This window comes from Pelodiscus sinensis, chromosome 13, assembly GCF_052426305.1.
Source record: "Pelodiscus sinensis isolate ZL-2025 chromosome 13, ASM5242630v1, whole genome shotgun sequence".
NCBI lineage: Eukaryota > Metazoa > Chordata > Testudines > Trionychidae > Pelodiscus > Pelodiscus sinensis.
In genome coordinates this window covers 44768667-44789957 of record NC_143064.1, presented here as the reverse complement: position 1 = coordinate 44789957, position 21291 = coordinate 44768667, and the positions used below count along the sequence as shown (strand labels likewise).

The window sequence follows — 21291 nt, the reverse complement described above, 5'->3', positions numbered from 1 at the left end:
AGCAAGAGAGAGAGGAAGCAACTAGTCAACTATCCTATGTTGACTATCCAATAAGCATTTGCTTATCGGATAGTTGACTAGTCCTTAACATCCCTAGCCTCCATCCTGTCTGGCTGGGACTGGCTGCAAGTAGAAGGAAAAGCTACTTCCAGCCATGGGATAGGGAGAGAAAGAAGAGATGAGATCTGCAAAGACACAGGCCAGGTCATCTCCCTTCCCTGCGGGTGGAAGCAGCTCCCATCCCTGCCCTCCTGCACAGAGCCAAAAGGCTGCTGCTGGCCGTGTTCTGGTGTGAACCCTGGCAGAAATCTGGGAGGGGGAGTGTCACTCTACCTGTCTTCCACCCACCTGTTGCCTCAAGAAGACATAGCACCAGGTATCAGGAGAGCAGGGTCCGTCCCAGGGGCCCAGCCAGGCAGGGAGTGTTGGATCAGTCAGTCGCCTCCCCCTACTCTCAGGTTAAGAGAGACGTGTGGGAATGTGTGTGTGTCACCTCTCCTAGGCTATGTCTAGACTGCAGGCTTCTTTCGAAAGAGGCTCTTTCGAAAACATCTTTCGAAAGAGCCTCTTTCGAAAGATCGCGTCTAGACAGCAGGCGGATCTTTCGATAGAGGAAATCCGCTTTTTCGAAAGAGAGCACCCAGCAAGTCTGGATGCTCTCTTTCGAAGAAGGCCTCTTTACATTGAAGAACGCCTTCCTTCAAAAGAGGAACTTTCGAAGGAAGGCGTTCTTCCTCGTGAAACGAGGTTTACCGCCATCGAAAGAAAAGCCGCGTTCTTTCGAAATAATTTCGAAAGAACGCGGCTTGAGTCTGGACGCAGGGGAAGTTTTTTCGGGAAAAGGCTACTTTTCCCGAAAAAACCCCTGAGTCTGGACACGGCCCTAGTGTGTTTGGGGGGAGGTAGGGATGTGTACAGATCACTCCTCCTTGTGTGAACCCTAAAGCCTTAGGCTATGTCTACACTGGAAAAAGATTTCAAAATAATTTCTTTTGAAATAATAACTCCAGAAATAATTATTTTGAAATGAGCTTATTCCCTAAGGAAAGCAGGAGCTGTCGAAATAACCAGCCCCTTATTTCAAAATACAATAAAACTCCAATTGTCTGGCATCCAGTGGTCCGGCACTCCTGATAGTCCGGCACCAACTGGAACCCGGAAGTGCTCCAGCCAGCTGGACAATTGGAGCTGCTCCACGCCACTTCTCCAAGTCTGCTGCCACCGCTGCTAAAACTGACCAGCGGCGGACCTGGGGAAGCGGCACACGGGGTGCTGCCGGGTTGGTCCCAGCGCCACCCCTCACCCCTCTGCTCGGCGCCGGCAGCATCCTAGCTGCTCTGCCCCAGGGCTTCCCCAAGTTCGCCTGGTCAGTTTCAGCAGTGGCAGACTTGGGGAAGCCCTGGGGCAGAGCAGCTGGGGTGCTGTCGGGTTGGTCCCGCAGCGCCGCCCCTCACCAACACCCGGTTCGCCCCACGCCGCGCCGTTCCTTGCCCGATCGCCCACCCCAGACCTGCTCCAGACCCGTCACAGCCCCCCTGCCAGAATACCTCCTGATACTCTGGCATATCCGATAATCCGGCACCCCCTGGGTCGCAAAGGTGCCGGATTATTGGACGTCTGCTGTAATAGGCTTGGAAGAATGGACGCTTGCCTTGTTATTTTGAAATAAGGGGAGTTATTCTGAAATAACTCCTCAGTGTAGACATGCCCTTAAAGAAGGTAATTAAAAATAATCCAATTACACAGCATTTCTTTTTAATGGGGTCTCAGTCAGCCTGATCTTAATTTGAATACTCGTACTGCATAGTTAGTTTGGAACTTGCTTGAATGCGAGTCATTTTACCAGGTGTTCCATGTTCAGCATACAGAGATATGGGCACCCTAGGTACAGCCAGGATGCTCACAGCCACAATCTGGCTTGCTCCATAAAATTAACAGGGCCACATCAGATTAAACATCCAGGGACCAGAAGGATCTGTTAATTAAAGAAACAAACTCTTACTGCCTGATTTGTTGCATACAGCTCTCTCAAACTGGGAGTGCAGGGAGGCAACTGACTGATCTAACCCTCCCTGCCTGGCCCGGCCCCTGGGAATGGACATCTGGTGCCACGGCTTCCTGAAGCAAGTGTGCACTACGTTATTATCTGCTCAGTATCTAATTGGACACTGACCAGTCACACTCAGCAAAAAGCATTGCTGTTATATAAGGTCCGGCCCACAGGCTGCAGTTAGATCTATGGAGTCTTTGACCCCAAGGCTGTGTCTAGACTACATGGCTCCATCGACGGAGCCATGTAGATGAGGGTTGTAGGCAAAGGGAAATGAAGCGGCGATTTAAATAATCGCCGCTTCATTTAAATTTACATGGCTGCTGCGCTGAGCCGACAAACAGCTGATCAGCTGTTTGTCGGCTCAGTGCGCTAGTCTGGACGCTCCCCTGCCAACATCAAAGCCCTTTGTCGGCAGCCCCGTTATTCCTCGTGGGATGAGGTTTACCGGGGCTGCCGACAAAGGGCTTTGATGTCGGCAGGGGAGTGTCCAGACTAGCGCGCTGAGCCGACAAACTGCTGATCAGCTGTTTGTCGGCTCAGCGCGGCAGACATGTAAATTTAAGTGAAGCAGCGATTATTTAAATCGCCGCTTCATTTCTCTTTGCCCAATAAACAAATCTACATGGCTCCGTCGACAGAGCTATGTAGTGTAGACGTACCCGACTCCAAGCAGATGCAGAGTTCTGCCCATACAGATCTGATGGTCTAATGTTGAACATGACCAAAGAGCAATACAGCAGTCTCCAGGAAGTCAGAAAGAAAAATCCTATCAAAACATTTCTCTAAAGCCATTCCTATGCACTGTTTGCAAGCCAAATATTGCAGCATGATTTAGTGCAGGAAAACCCTGCACTGAAAGCGAATGGAAGCAAAAGTAAAACTGACCCATCTATGCTGAAATGCAAAAGCAGCAGCAATCCAGGCTGAGTGTTGTAAAAAGAACGGCTCCATTGTAGGTATCGGTACAGGATTGTTTTGCAACATGAGTAAGGAGTTTCTGGCTTGCAAATTATTTTGAACCTACATTCCCTTCGTTGATCTCTTTGTTCTGAACCCAGAGTTTAAATGTTGTTTTCCCTTATTTGTTGGGTGTTTACTTTGTTAATATTTGGTGATTCCCATTTAATCCAGCTCCCTCATTCTGAGCTGTTCTTTGCTTCTTTTCAGAGACTGGAAAGAGCTCCGAAACTTTCCCTCTCCTGCATTAGACCACAGGGCCACAGCTATTTAGCCATTCCTCAATGCAAATTCTGTTTACAGAGGGATTCCTGATGCAATGTGGGGAGGTCTGTCTCTCCACAGAGATCAAGCTGCCTCTACCCCTGTCATGACTATATTTGGGGAATCAGACAGTTTGTTTCTTGGCAAGACCCAATGATTTCCTCCAATGGTAATACCTTCTTCAGGGTCCTAGTGCATCAGAGTTTCCAGGCAGACACCAAAGGAAAGGAAAGAGGCTTGTGTTCAAACAGCCTGTGCTCAGCTTTCTGGTCTTTTAGCTCTTTAAGAGCCGCTTCTGTTCTCCATTTACAGCCGCTAAACTGTTGGGCATGGAATATTTGAACAAGAGACACCTATGGAGCAAGGAGTCTGCCCCGCCCCTAAAATCTCACTATACTTTATACCGCGAGAAAGTAAAGCTCAGAGAAAGAAGTCGGGGGGAGGGGGGCGGTATTTTAGGATTGAGCACAGAGTTGCACACTTCCTAACTGCACAGAACTCTTGCTCTCCCCCTGTTCCCGAGACCCTACCTCACTCTCCTTCACTGCGCTGGGGCAGGGAGCTCTGGTGTGGGAGGGAGCTCAAGGCAAGAGGGTGGGGTGCTGGAGGGAGCTCAGGGCTGGGCAGGGGATGTGGGGGCTGGGGTGGGGCTGGGGACGAGAGGTTTGGAGCGTGGGAAGAGGCTCAGGGCTGGGGCCGAGGGGCTCGGGGTATGGAAGTGGGCTCCCATGATCACAGGACTCAGAGAGCTGGGGCTTTAAGAAAAGTGCCAAATAGTGTGACTTTTGAGAAAGACGGATGGTCTTGTAGTCCAGGCCTAGGACTGGGACTCACCAGGTCTTGGATCAATTTCCTGCCCTGCTGCAGACTCCACAGTTTCCTCTTGGATAAGCCACTTCCTTTCTCTATAAAATGGAACTAATACTTTCTCCCATGCTGTCTGCCTTGTCTAACCAGTTCGCGGCAAGATCTGTGTTTCACTACAAGTCTGTAGAGTGCCTTGCATAATAGGGCTTCCAGGGCTACTGTGATACAAACAAGCACTAATTAGCATACCTGGAGGAGACTATGGGAAATGATCTTAGAGACCACTCACAAATAACTCTCTTAGCTGCTTTAGAACCATGCTAAGCGATGCCTGCTTTTTAAGCCCTGACTTTCATGGACAAACTTTATCATCATTTTGTACTTTCTTATGGGAAACGTTAGTCACCTCTTGTCCAGCTTGAAATAAGAGAGCCCCTCGTCCGTTCCATTTCTTAGATATCTGATGCCACCTGGCACTACGCTCAGCTGCTCATAGGTAGTGATCCCTTGTGCAGCATGACTACTGGCACGTCGCACAGCTCTCCAGATGGGAACTAACTCTTGCTTCACATGGAATGATTTATTTCTGTTCCCTCCTTCTGCTTGCACAACCATTCCTGGTTTATCTCTGCCCTATTTTGTACTGCTGCTCTGCCATAAACGAAGAATTCAAGGCTTTCTCCATAGGAACCTCACCCAGTTCAAAGTGCACAGATATACAAGCACATCTATGCTGTTGATTATAATGGGAATACTGGGTGGCTGCGTCTAGACTGGCAAGTTTTTCCACAACAGCAGCTACTTTTGCGGAAAAACTTGCCAGCTGTCTACACTGGCCACTTGAATTTCCGCAAGAACACTGACGATCTCATGTAAGATTGTCAGTGTTCTTGCGGAAATACTATGCTGTTCCCGTTCGGGAAAACGCCCTCTTGCGCAAATGCTCTTGCAATAGAGGGCCAGTGTAAGCAACACGGTATTGTTTTGGGCAAAAAAGCCCCGATGGCGAAAATGGCGATCGGGGCTTTCTTGCGCAAAACCGCATCTAGATTGGTGTGGACGCTTTTCCGCAAAAAGTGGTTTTGCAGAAAAGCGTCCGTGCCAATCTAGATGCTCTTTTCCACAAATGCTTTTAACGGAAAACATTTATGTTAAAAGCATTTGCGGAAAATCATGCCAGTCTAGATGTAGCCGGTGGGTTTGAGGACAGAATTCAGCCTGAGATTTTAGCCTGGGTTTACAATGCTGTTGTAGGATTTGCCTGTTAAAGAACAAAACTGGGTCAGATGTGGGTTCTGATCCTGGCCCTACCAGTGACTTGCTGTGTAAACTAAGACGAGTTCTCTTAACCTCTCTCTGTGCCTCACCTGCAAAATGGGGATGAACATACCAACCTTAGGGTGTGGGTTATGCAGCTGAATTGGTTCATTCCTGTGAAGTGCTTTGACATCCTTGCACACGAGGCTGCACTGGTGTGGTTAAATGCATAAGTAACTATATTTAATTTATTTATCAGTAAACATGGAAAGATGCCATGAGGAATCCATGACGATGTTGGGTAAGGAGAACTTGGGCATTGACTGCCCAGATGAAGGCAGGCTGCCTGGCAGCTTGCCAGAATCCTTAGAGTTGCATTTAATTTGCATCAACAGAACAGATTTGTATTGCTTTTATGGTAATGAAAAGGAGTGGTCATGATGGGCCCCAGCATGCAATGCTTCTTCAGTGCTCAGATGGAGGCCGTGCATTGCATGGTGGGACCAGTCATGTCCCCAGGCTGCACCTGGGTTGAAGGGGATGCCAGCTGTGCTTTGCACGTTTAGGCTTTGTGCTGGGGGGTGAATATGTAATGTCGCAATAAGGCATGAATGCCATTGTACTGTGATGCTGCACCAGCCTGAAGCTATTACAGGTCTGCTTGAAGAACAGACCCACCATTACTGACTATCCTTCTAAAATGAAGGGCAGGTGGAATAGTGTTATCAGGGGTGGAGGAGGAAACACTTGAAAACAGAGTTTCTCCGGCTGACCATCCAAATGAGAAAGGAGCACAGTAAAGAAGTTCTCTGGTTTCCATACCTTTCAGAGGGAAGGAGAGCCTCCTAGGATCCCGGCTCTGCTACTGAGATGCCAAGTGATTTTTGGCAACCTCCCAATGACTCAGTTTCCCCCCTGCAGACAAGGGACAACAATTGCCCGCACCTCACAAGGGTTGTAAAGGTTCGTGTCTGCAAAGCACAAGGAGGTCATTGGATGAAGGCTGCTGCAGAAGGAGCTGGGTGGTATTAGCAAGGGATACAGCATCACCACAGCTTACTGTGTTCCTGTCAGTTTGGATCAGCACCTTCCAAGCCTGCCTAGATGTAGTGGCAAACTGCTTGGAAAGCTACCTGTGGCTTCTGGGGCTCCCTAAAATAGGAAAAATTGGCCAATCGCAAACATTCCATGGCTGAGTGGCATCTCTCACAGCCAATAGGCAATGTCAACATATGACCATCGAGCACCTATTGAATTCTGGCAGACAATGAGAATGGCTGTAGGGCCTTTGGACAGTTATTGACTAGCTCAGGGCAGTACCAATGTTCATGCATTCAGAAACAGGTCAGATGGTTGGGAAGATAAGGAGTGATCCTTGCCTGAGGTCAGGGACAGGGTGCTGGTGTCACCCTGGGGTCCATGTTATTGGGGGACTGGTCACAGCTGTCAAATGGGAGATAGGGCTGTGGTGCTGTTTGCTAGCTACTTCCCATGTTCTCAGCTGTGAAATGTCCAGAGTTCAAAGCCCTGGCCTGCAGGATGGAGGGAAAGGTCCATTTGGTTGCCTTGTTTCAAGTCTCCATCTGCATCTGTTAGACAAAGAGCCATCCCGCTTGTCCCCAGCTCACAGGCATATGGAGAGACAAGGGAAAACACTCTAAACAACAGGCTAGGGGGGGAGATTGAGGTGGGACTTACAGGAATAGCTGTGAGATGGTGCAAGTCAAAAGAGTTTTAAGATCTTATCCATTTCCCATTAGATTATAGGATAAAAAAGATAACCACTTTGTTTACTATTGGACCCCCCCCCCCCGGGCCATTTCAGAGGCCAGCTGCTCCTGCCTGCCTCATTTTACCCCAATGCTGGCTGCAGCCGTGATTTCTATTCCCACACAGCCATTCCTTGTGCAGAGAACAGCGGGGCTCACACACGTAATACAGAACCTTCTGCCATACTTCCCCTCACCAGGCGGCTAACTCTGGAAATAGATCTGATCTCACTGTGCATTTTTCTGCCTCACAATTTATAGTTCTTCGGCAGCAAGCAACCTTCCCGCCCCCTGGTCTTTGGTGAGTGGGAACAAAGATCTGAGAGCTGATCTGCTGAGCTCTGCTCACATGTTAGCTGCTGCAGGCAGATGATGGTATCTTCCTTCCTCCTTTGCCATGCAGAGAAAGGGGTGCAGAGAATGGTAGAGAGCAAGAGGAATCTAACTTCAAAGGCCTAGCTAGGGTCTTCAGGGCAGCATTTTTGGCTCAGTTCACTAAGGAAAGCAGCAAGCAGTTGGTGCGAGTGTCACTCCACAACCATAATCACAGCCAGGTTTTCAAAGGAGCTTTGTGCACCCCACATGCTAACCGTTGTGGAAATCTAGTCCATAGTGTGTGAGACAATAGTGCCCAACCCCCTGGCCTGCAGACCAGATCCAGGCTACTTGCTGCGTTTATATAGCCTCCACAGTTTATGGCCATTCTGCAGAATTTCAGTTTCAGTTTTAAAAGTTTCTGGCTCTCACCATTGCAAAGAAAACCTTCCAAACACAAAGGGTGCATAACCACTGTGGCGTGACCTTCCTGGGTCTGCAGGCAGCCTGGCATGATGACAAAGGGGTGGGAACTACCCCCCCCCCCCCCGCGGAGTTTCACTAGGGGTTGACACTGAAGCCTTCGCAGGCTTTCGCTTTGCAGGTTGGCATCCACTCTTTCAATGCAGATGGTTGCAGTGGGTGGGTTGGAGGAGGAGGTGTGAAGCCCACGGGGGTGGGAGGGGAGCGGGGAGTTGTTGCAGGAAATCAAAGGCAGAGGGAAGAAAGCGAGGCACGAAGACAGGAGGGAGGGAGAGAAGCAGAGAAGGGGGGCCAGGATTAGCACTGGTCCAGGGTGAGTGCAGGGTGCGGGAGGGACCCATGCGCCAAGGCCCTGAGGCTGATGATGGGGGTACTCTGTGCCAGCCCCTCTTCCCGCCGTCGGGAGACCCCCTGGGCGGGCGGGGACCACCTTCGGGGCGCCGGAGTCGGCTCCCCGCCCCGAGCCCGAGTGGCAGCCGGGCGGGGCGCTAGGACCCGGGAGCCGCGCGCGGGGGCGCTCACACCTGCTCGGCCACATCAGCCGGGGCAGCCCGGAGAGCGCGCCCTGCCCGGCGCCGCGGCTGAGCCGCTGGGCGGAGCGGGGCAGCCTCGCCCGAGGGCCGCGTGCGCCCGGTCCCCGCCCCGTGCCGGGCGAGCCCTCGGCGGGCGGCTCCTGCCCTGCGCGCCCGCGCTCAGCCCGTCTCTCCTCTTCCGCAGGGCCCCGCTGAGGACGCCGCGGCAGCTCCCCGCGGGGCGCACGGCGCCATGGGCCCGGAGAGCGCGGCGCCGCGCCGGGTGCCGAGCCGTCCAGCGCCGGGACAGGGGCACCTGCCCGGCGCCGTCTAGCACAGGGGCCGCCGCCTGCCCCGGACCCGCAGCAGCAACTTCCCCCGCCGCCTCTGCGCTGGAGAGCCCGGGCCACGGCCCCGTCGGAAGAGGCGCCCGCGCAGCGCCTGGATTCTGTCTGTTCAAACGCCGGCCAAGCCCGCTCTCCCCAGCCCATCCTCGTGGGCTCGGATCGCCGCTGCCCAGTGGCTGGCAGGCGCCGCCTGGCTGCGGGGGAGTGTTCCAGCCCGGGCGCCTTTGGAGACTCATGCCACTGCGCGCTGCAGGTGGGAAGCAAACAGAAGGAAGTCGGATTTCTCCCCGTGGTCTCCTTTTCCCAGGCGCATCCCAGAGAGAGACATGGCTCCTGGGCTGAGCAGGGTTAACGCATCGCTGCTTTAAACACACCCAGGCCTCCAGACTAGCTCCCAGCCCTGGGTTCCAAGCATGGACAGCATGTGCGAGAGTCCCATCGGGGAATGTTCAGACCAGCCCCCCCTGGAAGAAAAAGCAAAGGAGCCCCCTGTGCCACCCAGGGCAAAGCCACCGTTCAGTATCATCTTCTCCACGCTGCTCTTCTGTGGGGAGTGCGTGGCGGCCGGGATCCTGTGTGCCTCCTACAGCCACTCGGACGACCACTTCTGGCTCACGCTCACCATCCTCTTCATGCTGTATCCATCCATCTTGATCCAGTTGACCCTCATTTTTGTCCACAGGGATTTGACCAGTGACAAGCCACTGGTGCTACTGCTGCATCTTCTCCAGTTGGGGCCCGTCATCAGGTGAGCAGCATGAGCACTGCACCACGCTCTGTAATCTACCCTTTCCCCAGCCCCCAGGAACCCCGGCCACAAGCGGAGTCCTGTCCTGGAGCACTGTGTTGCCCAGGGAAGCTTTTTGTACAGTGTTCTCCTAGGGGGTAACGCAGCTCTCCGCTGTTACAGCTCTGCCTTGCCAAGAGTTACTGTCTGGCCTGTGTTTTGCCAGTGGAAAGCAGCAGGAGGGCTAAAATTACTGGCATTACAGGGGCTTTCTTGGGAGTGGCTCTGGCTGTGGGTAAGTTCTTCCCTACCCTAGTCCCTGTGGGGAGAGGTGTAGGAGCTGTGGGGTAGCTCCCAGGTACTTCACTGTGGTACAAGTGCCAGGAGCTCACAGCTACTGCACTCGGTTCCCTGGTCCTTTTCCTCCCACCCGCAGCAAGGCAAGAGTAGTTAGGACAGAACTTGCGAGCAAACTGGTTTTAGCCTTGGATTCAGCTGCCTTACAAAAAATAGAATCTGTAACTTTGCAAAACCTCTGGGTTTGGGACACTTCAATATCCCAAAATAGGCAGGGGGCGGGGTTTCCTCTGTCTCTCTTCCCTACCTCTTCTACCCAAAGACAGGCTCAGAGGAATGAAGCCCTAGAGATTTCTCCTCTTCCTAACCTCAGTGGACAAACCACAGGCGCTTCCTACCCAGCCATCTCTCCCAGAGACAGTGGCCGCTGGAACATACCCATGCAGCTTCCTGCCCCACCCCCCTGACAAAATGCTTACTGTCTCCCTGGTCTGGGGTGAACTGTTTTCAGCACCCAGGCTCTCTTACAATGGCTCCCTTTTCATGATTGCCTTTTACACTTCCTGTCTTCTGACTAGTGAGCCTCACTGAGACAGGCCATTGGCTTATGAAGTCCCTGTAGTCACAGCTGTATGGCACAGGGTGAATTTTCATGGGGGTCCGTTTCTGAGCTGAGCTATAGTGTTCTGCGTGGATCCAAAATGTGTATCCGCATCCTCATCTGTGTCCACACAAATGAGCTGTGGATTTCTGGATTGACATTCACGGGTGCGGATCCCCGTGGCTATAAAGCAGAGATCTGCAAATTTGATGCAAAATTTGTATCCGTCTCCATATCTGCAACATTGAGCCATGGATATCCAGCGGCTATCTGCGGGTTTGCAGGGCCCTAAGAATAAGGCATGGAGGGTAGACCTGCCTCTGACTGAGGGGAGGCAGCAGCCCCCTGGGTGCTGGGGGAAGCGTGAGAGAGGGAGACATGGGACAAGGAAGAGAAGGGCCTTGGCGCAAATGAGTCTGTGTTGGAACAGAAAAATCCCGGGAGCCAGGAGCCACGCAGTCATCGGTGCAAGCGGGAGAGGAGGAGCTGAGTGCAATAAATGAGGAGGGAGCCTAGGTCTCATTCCTGGAGAATGACAGGGATGCCTCCTTCCAGACAGGAATGTTCCCCTCCCTGTGTGAGCTAGGCCTGTGCCAGCAAGACAACCTGTTGTTACATAGCCTAGATGATGGGGAAGCCAGGCTGGCTGTATCAGATCTCCCGAAAGAAATAATCAAGCTTTTAAAGCCAGTTTCTGTTTCCAGCTGGCTGGGAACGGGCTAGGTGTGTCCTTTGGCCCTGCCCTGGGTAGGCGTCAGTCATGCTGGCTCACACTTTGCCCTGGGATGCAGTCAGGTGTTCAGGTGGCTCCATGGCGAATTCTTGGGAAGGAGATAAGCAAGACGATATGGTGTAGCTAGCTCACAGCTAACTCAGAGCCCTCCACTTCATGCAGAGCCCCTCCCCCCCGAAGATTCGCCACTGTTAAGGCTACATCCTCTGACCGGACACACAGGTGGAGGGACGCTCCTGTACTCCTCCACTCTGATGCTCCAGCTCTAATAGGATGATGTTGACTGATGATCCAGGCTTCTGGGGACTTCCATCAGGCCCTTTGGTCAGGATTAGACTGAGTTATGTCATGACTAAACTTCCATTGCCAATTTTAACAGCAGCATCACTTGTACCAGCGAGTAGAGCTCACCCCGTGCCTAACTTCTCTTGCTGTGCAGTATGTAGCCGTGTGAAAGCGCACAGCAGCACCTCCCTACAGTGGGACGTTGCTGCAAATGTCCCCTGTTGATTTCAGCAGCAAAAGGCCGCTGGAGGAGTAGTGCCTGTAATGCCTTCGGTCGTGATATCTGCAAGCCGGTGGCTGGAGCGAGAGGCCCCTCGGAACACTCCAGAGAGCTGCCTGCTTCCTGCAGGCCCTTTCAGTTGAAGCCCTGGCAGCCAAACTGCTGAGTCTCACCCTGTTTCATTGAGTCATAAATTGGCTCTGGCTCACTGGAAACTGGTCCTTTCTGATGAATGTGGCCGCAGAGCTGAGTTCCAGACATAGCACGTAACCAGGCAAGGCTCAAAGCCCCTGCCCAAAGCGGTGCAGAGAGCGAATTCCATCTTGGGCTCACAAATGGCAGTTTCTCCTGTACCATCACTTGGCCCGATCAAGTGTTTCCTCTGTCGGTCCCAGAGCAGGTTCGTTCCCGACCTGAAGTGCTAGCTCTCTTCAGGAGCCATTTCTCTTTCTCTCCTACTTCTTCCCACCCCCCATCTTCCCCCCCCTCCAAAAACAATAAAAGATTTTGATGAATTTGGCGTCTGGGCAAGCGGAAGGCTGGCGTTCAGAGTCCTGCACCGATCCTGCCAAGGGCTGAGAATAATCTAGTGAGGATTGGGGGTTCCACAGAAAACCAAGTGCCACACGACTTCAGAGATGGATTGCGTAGGAAGCGTGTCCAGCGCTGGCAAAGTGAACCCCACATTCCTTCTACTTATGATACGAGTATTCCTCGGGCCTCCCCTCCTCCCCCACCTTCACTTATTCCGTGGGGCCAGTGAGGCCTTGGCTGAGGTAAATGCTCCAGGGAATCCTTTCCCTGGGCTGAAGTAGGTCACACATGGTGCAGAGCTGTCATGAACATAAGAACGGCCAGGCTGGGTCAGACCAAAGCTCCATCCAGACCAGTATCCTGTCTGCCGACAGTGGCCAATACCAGGTGTCCCAGAGGGAGTGAACCGAACAGGTACTGATCAAGCGATCTCTCTCCTGCCATCCATCCCCACCCTCTGACAAACAGGCTAGGGACACCATTCCTTACCCATCCTGGCTAATAGCCATTAATGGACTTCACCTCCATGAATGTATCTAGTTCTCTTTTAAACCCTGTTATAGTCCTGGCCTTCACAACCTCCTCAGGCAAGGAGTTCCACAGATTGACTGTGTGCTGTGTGAAGAAGAACTTCCTTTTATTTGTTTTAAACCTGCTGCCCATTAATTTCATTTGGTGGCCCCTAGTTCTTCTATTATGGGAACAAGTAAATAACTTTTCCTTATTCACTTTCTCCACACCACTCATGATTGTATAGACCTCTGTCATATCCCCCCTTAGTCTCCTCTTTTCCAAGCTGAAAAATCCTAGTCTCTTGAATCTCTCCTCATATGGGACCCGTTCCAAACCCCTCATCATTTTAGTTGCCCTCAGGCTTACCAGGTAACAATTTACATCCCCAATACACACAGATTTACCCTGTTCCTTTTCGGCATTGCAGCACAGCACTGTGGCTACGTCTAGACTGGCATGATTTTCTGCAAATGCTTTTAACGGAAAAGATTTTCTGTTAAAAGCATTTGCGGAAAAGAGCGTCTAGATTGGCACGGACGCTTTTCCGCAAAAGCACTTTTTGTGGAAAAGCATCTGTGCCAATCTAGACACGGTTTTGCGCAAGAAAGCCCCGATCGCCATTTTCGCCATCAGGGCTTTTTTGCGCAGAACAGTTTTTAGCTGTCTGCACTGGCCCTCTTGCGCAAAAACGTTTCCGGAAAAGGGCTTTTGCCCAAACGGGAACGTCAAAGCATTTGCGCAAGAAGCACTGATTGCAGACAGTAGAACGTCAGTGCTTTTGCGCAAAATCAAGCGGCCAGTGTAGACAGCTGGCAAGTTTTTGCGCAAAAGCACTTGCTTTTGCGGAAAAACTTGCCAGTCTAGACGCAGCGTGTGTGTTTTGGGGGCATATTTCCCATCATGCAAATAGTGTGCCCTGCCCCCGGGTGGTGAAGACCGGTGCTGTTTGCCGCCTTGTGCTCTCCCTCGCTAGTTGCCTCCTTCCTAAAGTGCTTGAGTGGAATCAGTGACGTCCTGCTGGGGGAGGCCGACAAGGAGAGGCAGAGGCGCATGAGGGTCCCCGGAGGGGTCAGGCTGGCTGAGCTGATGGGCTGCTTTGTCTGTGCAGGTGCATCGAGGCCCTGGTGGTTTACTGTTGCTCGGGGCGACAGGAGGAGCCCTACGTTACCATCACACGCAAGAAGAAGCTCCGGAAGGGCTGTGAGGTGGAGCTGGAGCAGGAGGTGGGCCACTCCATCCGCAGGCTGGTCACGCACCGCGATGCCTTCAAGCGCATGGCCGTGATCCAGGCCTTCCTGGGCTCCACCCCACAGCTCACGCTGCAGCTGTACATCAGCATCATCGAGAAGTATGTTCCCATTGCCAGAGGTAAAGGAGGAAGGGGGCAGCGTGGGGAATGACCAGTGAGGCACAAGGGGCAGGCCCAGAAATTTGAGTGCTTATCCAAGCCTGTCATAAGAACGGCCATACTGGGTCAGACCAAAGGTCCATCTAGCCCAGTAGCCTGTCTGCTGACAGTGGCTGGCACCAGGTGCCCCAGAGAGGGTGGACCGAAGACAATGATCAAGCGATTTGTCTCCTGCCATCCCTCTCCAGCCTCTGACAAACAGAGGCCAGGGACACCATTTCTATCCCCTGGCTAATAGCCTTTTATGGACCTAACCTCCATGAAATTATCTAGCTTCTCTTTAAACTCTGTTATAGTCCTAGCCTTCACAGCACACGTCTGGGCTGGGAGGGGACAGCTGTTGTACCGCGCAGAGCAGCGCTGTCCCGCGCTTTGGGAGAGCAGGTGAAGAGCAATGCTGGATCCAGATGACACTGGAGGGGAATGTTTAGGTAGCCAGCTCAGACACGCAGGTAACATTCTTGTGGAGCCTGTTTCATATCACAGAGAAGCTCCGTGGCAAGTAAGACCGCGCACTGCTGAATAGGAGGTGCAGGCGCTGGCTCGTACAGCTGATCTTGGAGTCCTACACTGGATAAATCCTCCACGCAGGGTGGAAAGGTCTCTAGTTCGGTCCCTAGCTTATTTTTCCATGCAGGACTCAACTCTCTCTCAAGTAGCGAGAGCCCCTCTAGGTGCGGAAGGACGGTCTAGCAGGTAGGGCACTGGCGTGGGCGTCAGGGCATCTGGGCTCAGTTCCTGTCTTGGCCACTGACTGCCCATGTGACCTTGCAGAGTTAGCTGACCCTGTGCCTCAGTTCCCCTGGGGTAATGCTTCCCTACCCCCATAGGGCTGCTGGGAGGCTAAAATCCATGAACTGGTATGAGTGAGCTACTAGTACTAGTAGCCCTGGGAGCAGGCTCTGGCAGGCAGGATAAGGGGCACCCTGAAGGTGGGATGGGTCGTGCTGTGGACCTCGCAGATAGGGCATTTGCCTGGGGAGCGCAGGGTGGTGGGTTCTAGTTCCCCAATCGAAGGTAGAAGGCCAAAAAATAATTCCGCATCTCCACTAGGTACACAGTAAGGCAGGGCTCCAGCATCTCCTTCCTGTGATACCATTGTCTCTGCCTCCTTTGGAAGCTGCTTCCATTCCAGAGCTCATCTGTCAGATATTTTTATCCATTTATTTTAAAAGCATGTTTCGTAGTCACATTTAAATCTTCCCATACAGTCTGTTCTTGCTAGTGCAGCCCTGACTTACATACATTTATATGATGTCCCTGGAAAAAAGGCATTACAGCTGTTAGGATCCAGGCAAGGAAACAGACGTCAAACCAAAATAAACCTTAATTTAAGCTAATAGTATAAATGATCATGAGGAAATTGGGTTTTATCTGATCAGTTGCTATGCCTGATGTACAGTGAGCACCGTGTTCAGTAGCTCGCGGCTCATCGAGTCCTGAGCACTACCGTCTCCGTCTCGTTTAATAGAATTAGAGAGTGAATGAACTCCTCTCGTGCTTTGAGCCCTTGGTGCTGCATAAAAGGGCAGGTGCAGTGTAAAGAGCCCTTAAAGGCCTTGCTTCCCCCATGGAGGAATTTCCCTGGTAGGAGCTGAAAGATAAGGCTACCTCCTTGGACCCCCCCAGCAAGTTCTGGTATGGAGGGCTTGCTGGGGCAGGAGGTAGCCGGGGTGAGGACATAGCTGAGAGCTATCTACTCCAATGTCATGTTCTGACGCAGCGGCTCTCAGCCTTTCCACACTGCTATCCCCATTTCAGGAGTCTGGTTTGTCTTGCATACCCCAAGTTTCACCTCACTTACAAAATCAGACATCAGAATGCAAAAGTTTGGCAGCGCACTCGCACTGAAAAATCGCTTCCATTCGCATTTTTACTATCTAATATAATTATAAAATCAGTTGGAATATAATACTGCACTTCCGTTTCAGCATATGGCATTCAGAGCCGTATAAAGAAGTCGTTGGATGAAACTTTAGTTTGCACTGACTTTGGCTAGTGCTTTTTATGTAGCCTGTTGCTTTCAAACAGGCAAATCTTTAGATAAGTAGCTGTAAGCCCTGCAAGGCCTCTGGATCGTCACAGCGGTACACATCTCCCTGGTTGAGAACCACTGAACTAACGTAAAATTGCTCTTTCTCACGGTTTACTAGCTCTGAATATGGAGGTTTCTATTGCTGTGTATGTCACACATGCCTTAAGCTGCTAAACAACTACACACCCAAAGGGGTGTGTATTAATTGGGAGAATGACAGCCAGTTTCCACTGACCTGCATGTCCACGTGCAATTTAAGATTTCATGCAATGAGCTGAATTCCAGATCACACATAATGCATTGCTGGGAACATGCTGATGGTTCATGGCGAGCTTTTTAGGTCGACTGTGCTGCCTGCCTTCCTTGCAGGACAGCTCAAACACCTTTCCCCTGGTGTTACTTTGGTGCGTAAGGCAGAGCCATAGTTGCCCAGGGATTCTGTGTGATAATGAATGAGAGGGGAGGCATCCCCTAGAAAATCTCCTTTAAAGTGTGAGCCCCACGAGGAAAATGTTTTGAGACGCTCTGAAATAAAACCTGTGACCGTTTTCAGCAACAGAGGCCGGCAAGTAACCCTAGCTCAGGGACTTGCATAGGGAGCTTGTCTGTGTCTCAGCTTGAATCTCCGCACCACAGTAGCAAAAGCACTGTTTACTCTCTGCACCCCAGATCAAAAGCAATTTTCCTTTATGACTGCAGCATAGTTTCCCTGACCCGTTGAACTAGAGTGACCAGCTGGATTTCCTGTATTTAAAGGCTGACTGTATAACATCGATGACAAGGCTCACCACTCCTCCCACGTGCTCCCCGGTACATTGGTCTCATGGTTTCTGATACTCTGCCTGCCTGCTGCTGAAACATGAGACCTGGCGTGTCCTGCGTTGACTTGCGCTGGCTCATGGGACATGAGTCACTAAATAAGGGTGGACAGAGACTTGCTTAAGCATAACTCTCCAAGCAGAAACCAGATTGCCCTGGGGCAAGTCTGCTGCCAGTTTCTTGCCTAGTGGAGAGCAGTGGTAGGTACGGATGCAGATTGTCACAGCAATTGTGCCTGAGGCCTGATTCCAGGGGCAGACTGGCCTGGCGGGATACCGGGAATTTCCCTGTGGGCTGTCATCCGGTGGGCCATCGTGTCCGCACGCCGTTGCCCCTCACTCCGAACGGCTCCACGTCTGCGCTGTACGCGGCACGCAGAGCCCGACCCGCCGCCTGCGCCGCATGCCGGACATGACACGGAAAGGGGGCGGGGCTTGAGGGGCACGCAGGGGTGACATCATGGGGGGGCCATTCTCAACCTATTTCCCAAGCCTATTTTGATTGCCAGTACGCTCCTGCCTGATTCCAATGCTCCAAGCCTCACTTTGGACGGGCCCTGTCCAGTTTGACATGGTTTCCCAACCTATGGGTCGCCATTACATTTCAAAAGGGTCGCCAAGTGTCTCCCCAGGTGGCTCTGTTCCCCTCTCCCCCCCCCCCCGTTTTTGAATTGCCCTGGGTCACCGAGTCTTCCTGAATTGTCAGAATGGCTGTGTCTAGACTACATGCCTCTGTCGGCAGAGGCATGTAGATTAGACACATAGGCAAAGTCAAATGAAGCCGCAATTTAAATGATCGCGGCTTCATTTAAATTTACATGGCTGCCGCGCTGAGCTGACAAACAGCTGATCGGCTGTTTGTCCACTCAGCACGCTAGTCTGGACGCTCCCGCGCTGACATCAAAGCCCTTTGTCGGCAGCCCCGTTATTTGTTTACCAAACAAACAAATCTACATGGCTCCGTCGACGGAGCCATGTAGTTTAGACGTACCCAATGGATCCCCACCTGGAAAAGGCTGGAACTGCTGAGTTAGAGAGACAGAAGCCGGGAGAGAGGCCAAGCAGGATCCCTGGCGGCCCTGCAGCCTGCCAGCCTGCCAGAGGTTCTTACACTGCACAGGTTTCTAGATTAAAGGTCTAGAGAACATGACCTATGAAGCCAGGCTTCATGAACTGGGCTTGTTTAGTTTGGAAAAAAGAAGATTAAGGGGGGACATGATAGCGGTTTTCAAATATCTAAAAGGGTGTCACAAGGAGGAAGGAGAAAATTTGTTCCTCTTGGTTTCTGAGGACAGGACAAGGAGTAATGGGCTTAAAGTGCAGCAGGGGAGGTTTAGATTGGACATTAGGAAAAAATTCCTAACTGTCAGGGAGGTCAAATATTGGAATAAATTGCCAAGGGAGGTGGTGGAATCTCCCTCTCTGGAGAGATTTAAGAACAGGTTAGATAGACATCTGTCAGGGATGGTGTAGACGGAGCTTGGTCCTGCCTTGAGGGCGGGGGGCTGGACTCGATGACCTCTCGAGGTCCCTTCCAGTCCTATGATTCTATTATTGTATTTGAGCATTGGGTCCTACTTTGAGCCAGCTCTTGCCCGGTCAGCAAAGCTGTGATTATGAGGAGAGCAGCCAGGCTGGGCACACGGGGCCCCATCACCAGCCCCTAGCACAAAGCAGGCCTAAGCTGAGCAGGCACTAGGGGCAGAATTTGCCCTAACTCAGGCTACGTCTACACTGCCTCTTTTTTGCGGAGGAGGCGATACAAATGAAGCCCTCATTAGCAACTGCTCACACTTCATTTGCATATTCTCTTCTGATGCTTTTTGCAGAAAAGGTTTTTGCACCAAAAAAGCCGTGTAGCCGGGTCCGTTTTGTGCAAAAAACCCCTTTTGCACAAGAACCTGCGAACCTCATTTGTTGCGGGATAAGGGTTTTTGGGCGCAAAACGGACCCATCTCCACGGCTTTTTTTTTTGCACAAACACCTCTTCCGCAAAAAGCATCAGAATAGAATATGCAAAGGAAGCGTGAGAAGCTGCTACTGAGTGCTTCGTTTGCATTACCTCCTCCGCAAACAAAAGGCAGTGTAGATGTAGCCTGAGAATATGCAAATGAAGCATGAGAAGTTGCTAATGAGCACTTCATTTGCATTGTCTCTTCCGCAAAAAAGAGGCAGTGTAGACATGGTGTCAGAGGTCTTAGGGCACATTCAGGCCTAGCTAATGCAGGGGCAGCCAAGGCTGTGGAGCTGCGGGCATCTGGGCTCCATTGACCCGCCTTTCTGGCCTGACTGACATGGAGGCTGTTAGCTGTTCGGATTAGGTTGGGGAGGGTTAGACGGTAACTCCTGCTGAGCACCCACTTAGCAGGTGAGGGAATGCAAAGTTCCCACTTTCTCTGGGCAGAAGAGCTCCCAGGTGGCTCCACTTACAGCTACAGGAACAAGCAAGAGCCTTGCTGAGGCGGATTTTGGGCACGCAGGACGTGCTGTCTTCACCCCGCCCGTTCTGAGACGGGACGTTCCTTTCCCATTTGGGATCTGTGGCTAACCAGACTGTTGCTGTCCCTCTCCTGCAGCTGCTGCCTGCCACAAGCCGTTCCTCCCCTGCCCCATGCCTGTCCCCCTGGGAGCCAGTATTTTGAACTCCTCGGTGGCAGTTCCATGCCCGCTCCCACCTGCAGGAGCCACCTTCCCCCAGGGCCTACTTGACCTGGACATGAGTTGTCCCCCCGACACCCACTGCAAGCTCACGCCAAGACTTTTGTGCCGTACGCAGGGTCTGCGTGGACAGTGGGGCAGAGAGGAAGGCATGCGCTAGGGCAACACATGTGCGTTGCTCTGTGTAATCCTGGTCCCCACTTTCCTTCCCTCCTCTGCAGCCGTCCTGATGGGCATCTGCCTGCTGTCGGTTACCTACGGGGCGCTGGTCTGCAACGTCCTGGCCATCCAGATAAAATACGACGACTACAAGATCCAGCTGCGGCCGCTGGCCTTCATCTGCATCGTCCTGTGGCGCAGCCTGGAGATCTCCACCCGCGTGGCCGTCCTGGTGCTCTTCTGCAGCGTCTTCAAGCACTGGGTCATCCCCATTATCCTCGCCAACCTGCTCGTCCTCTTGCTCCTGCCCTGGGTGCGGTTCTGGCGCAGCGGCGCCCGGCTGCCCGACAATGTGGAGAAGAACTTCAGCCGGGTGGGCACCGTGATGGTGCTGTGCTCCGTCACCCTGCTGTACGCCGGCATCAACATCTTCTGCTGGTCGGCCGTGCAGCTGAAGCTGGCTGACCGGGACCTGATAGACAAGGCGCAGAACTGGGGCCGGTTGGCCACGTATTACGCTGTGCGGCTGGCGGAGAATGCTGCCCTGCTGCTCCTCTGGTACTTCTTCAAGACGGACGTGTTTGAATACGTCTGCGCCCCGCTGCTGGTGCTGCAGCTGCTGGTGGGCTACTGCCTGGCCATCTTCTTCATGCTCCTCTTCTTCCAGTACCTGCACCCCTGCCGCCAGCTCTTCCAGCACAACGTCTCTGACTTCCTGCAGTGCGTCTGCTGCCGGCAGACGGCGCCAGACAGCCCCACCCAGCTCGATGCCCCGTGCGAGCCCAGCGTGCGGCACAGCATCGTCTGATAGAACGCGCTGGCCTGGTGCTGCCAGGCGTCTGGCTGTGACACGTGCCTGTTTACAGACCCAGAGGGGGCAGACAGTCTACGAAGCTGTGATTTACAAAGAGGGGGCTGGGCCCAGGGGGGCCTCATCACCAGCCACTAGCACAAAGCGAGGCTAAGCTGAGCAGGCACCGAGGCCCAGAATTCTCCTGGGCCGCTCACCCTGCAGATCTGGCCCCTCTGATGTCACGGGGGCCTGTCGACCCATTGCAGGCTGTGAACGGGAGAGGCGGGGCAAGGTCGCTCTCCATGACGACACCCACACTGCACGAGCAAAGGGCACACGCGTCCCCACCCCCACCCCCTCACTTGTCAAGAGAGCCCGTGTTTGGGGCAGGAGCCAGGTCCAGCCCCTGCCCCTGCTCTCCCAGCACTCCACCCCCCACCCATACACTGAATCAATTGCACACCACCCCCTGGGCCCCAGGGGCCACCCTCTGGTGCCATGGAAGTGCCACCTAAGTCCCTGCATCTTGACCCCCTGGCTGCTCTGCCCCTTTGCATGGTGCCGCATTTCTCAGCGGTTCCATGCCAGAAAGGACGCTGTGCGTGATTGTGCTCTGCCCCCTCCCCCTCCTCCTTCCCGGGGTTTTCTCCCTGGTTATTACTGTACGTTTGTGGAACTCAAAGGATGAATCTTGAAGTTGACATGGTGGGACATGGTCTGTGTTTTAAAAGAATTGGTGTCACTTC

General features: G+C 52.7%; 1 protein-coding gene and 1 long non-coding RNA gene across 4 annotated transcripts in view; one reads left to right on the top strand and one right to left on the bottom strand.

The window, feature by feature from the left end:
* LOC149523668 (uncharacterized) overlaps positions 1-4517 on the bottom strand; it is a 12419-nt gene extending 7902 nt beyond the window's left edge. Inside the window, exon 1 of the long non-coding RNA XR_016350573.1 lies at positions 4109-4517. This is a non-coding gene — a long non-coding RNA (uncharacterized LOC149523668). The remainder of the gene's footprint in view (positions 1-4108) is intronic.
* The window catches only part of XKRX (XK related X-linked), a 24938-nt gene extending 3647 nt beyond the window's left edge, over positions 1-21291 (top strand). Inside the window, exons 1-4 of one of the 3 annotated variants that reach the window (XM_089781660.1) lie at positions 8131-8218; positions 8623-9512; positions 13783-14042; positions 19815-21291. In XM_089781660.1, coding sequence (XP_089637786.1) covers positions 9178-9512; positions 13783-14042; positions 19815-20560 — 1341 coding nt within the window. In that variant the 5' untranslated portion in view covers positions 8131-8218; positions 8623-9177 and the 3' untranslated portion in view covers positions 20561-21291. Of the gene's footprint in view, positions 1-8130; positions 8219-8455; positions 9513-13782; positions 14043-19814 lie in introns of those variants that run through there. The other 2 variants (XM_075896747.2, XM_006137433.3) reach the window with 2 other exon arrangements.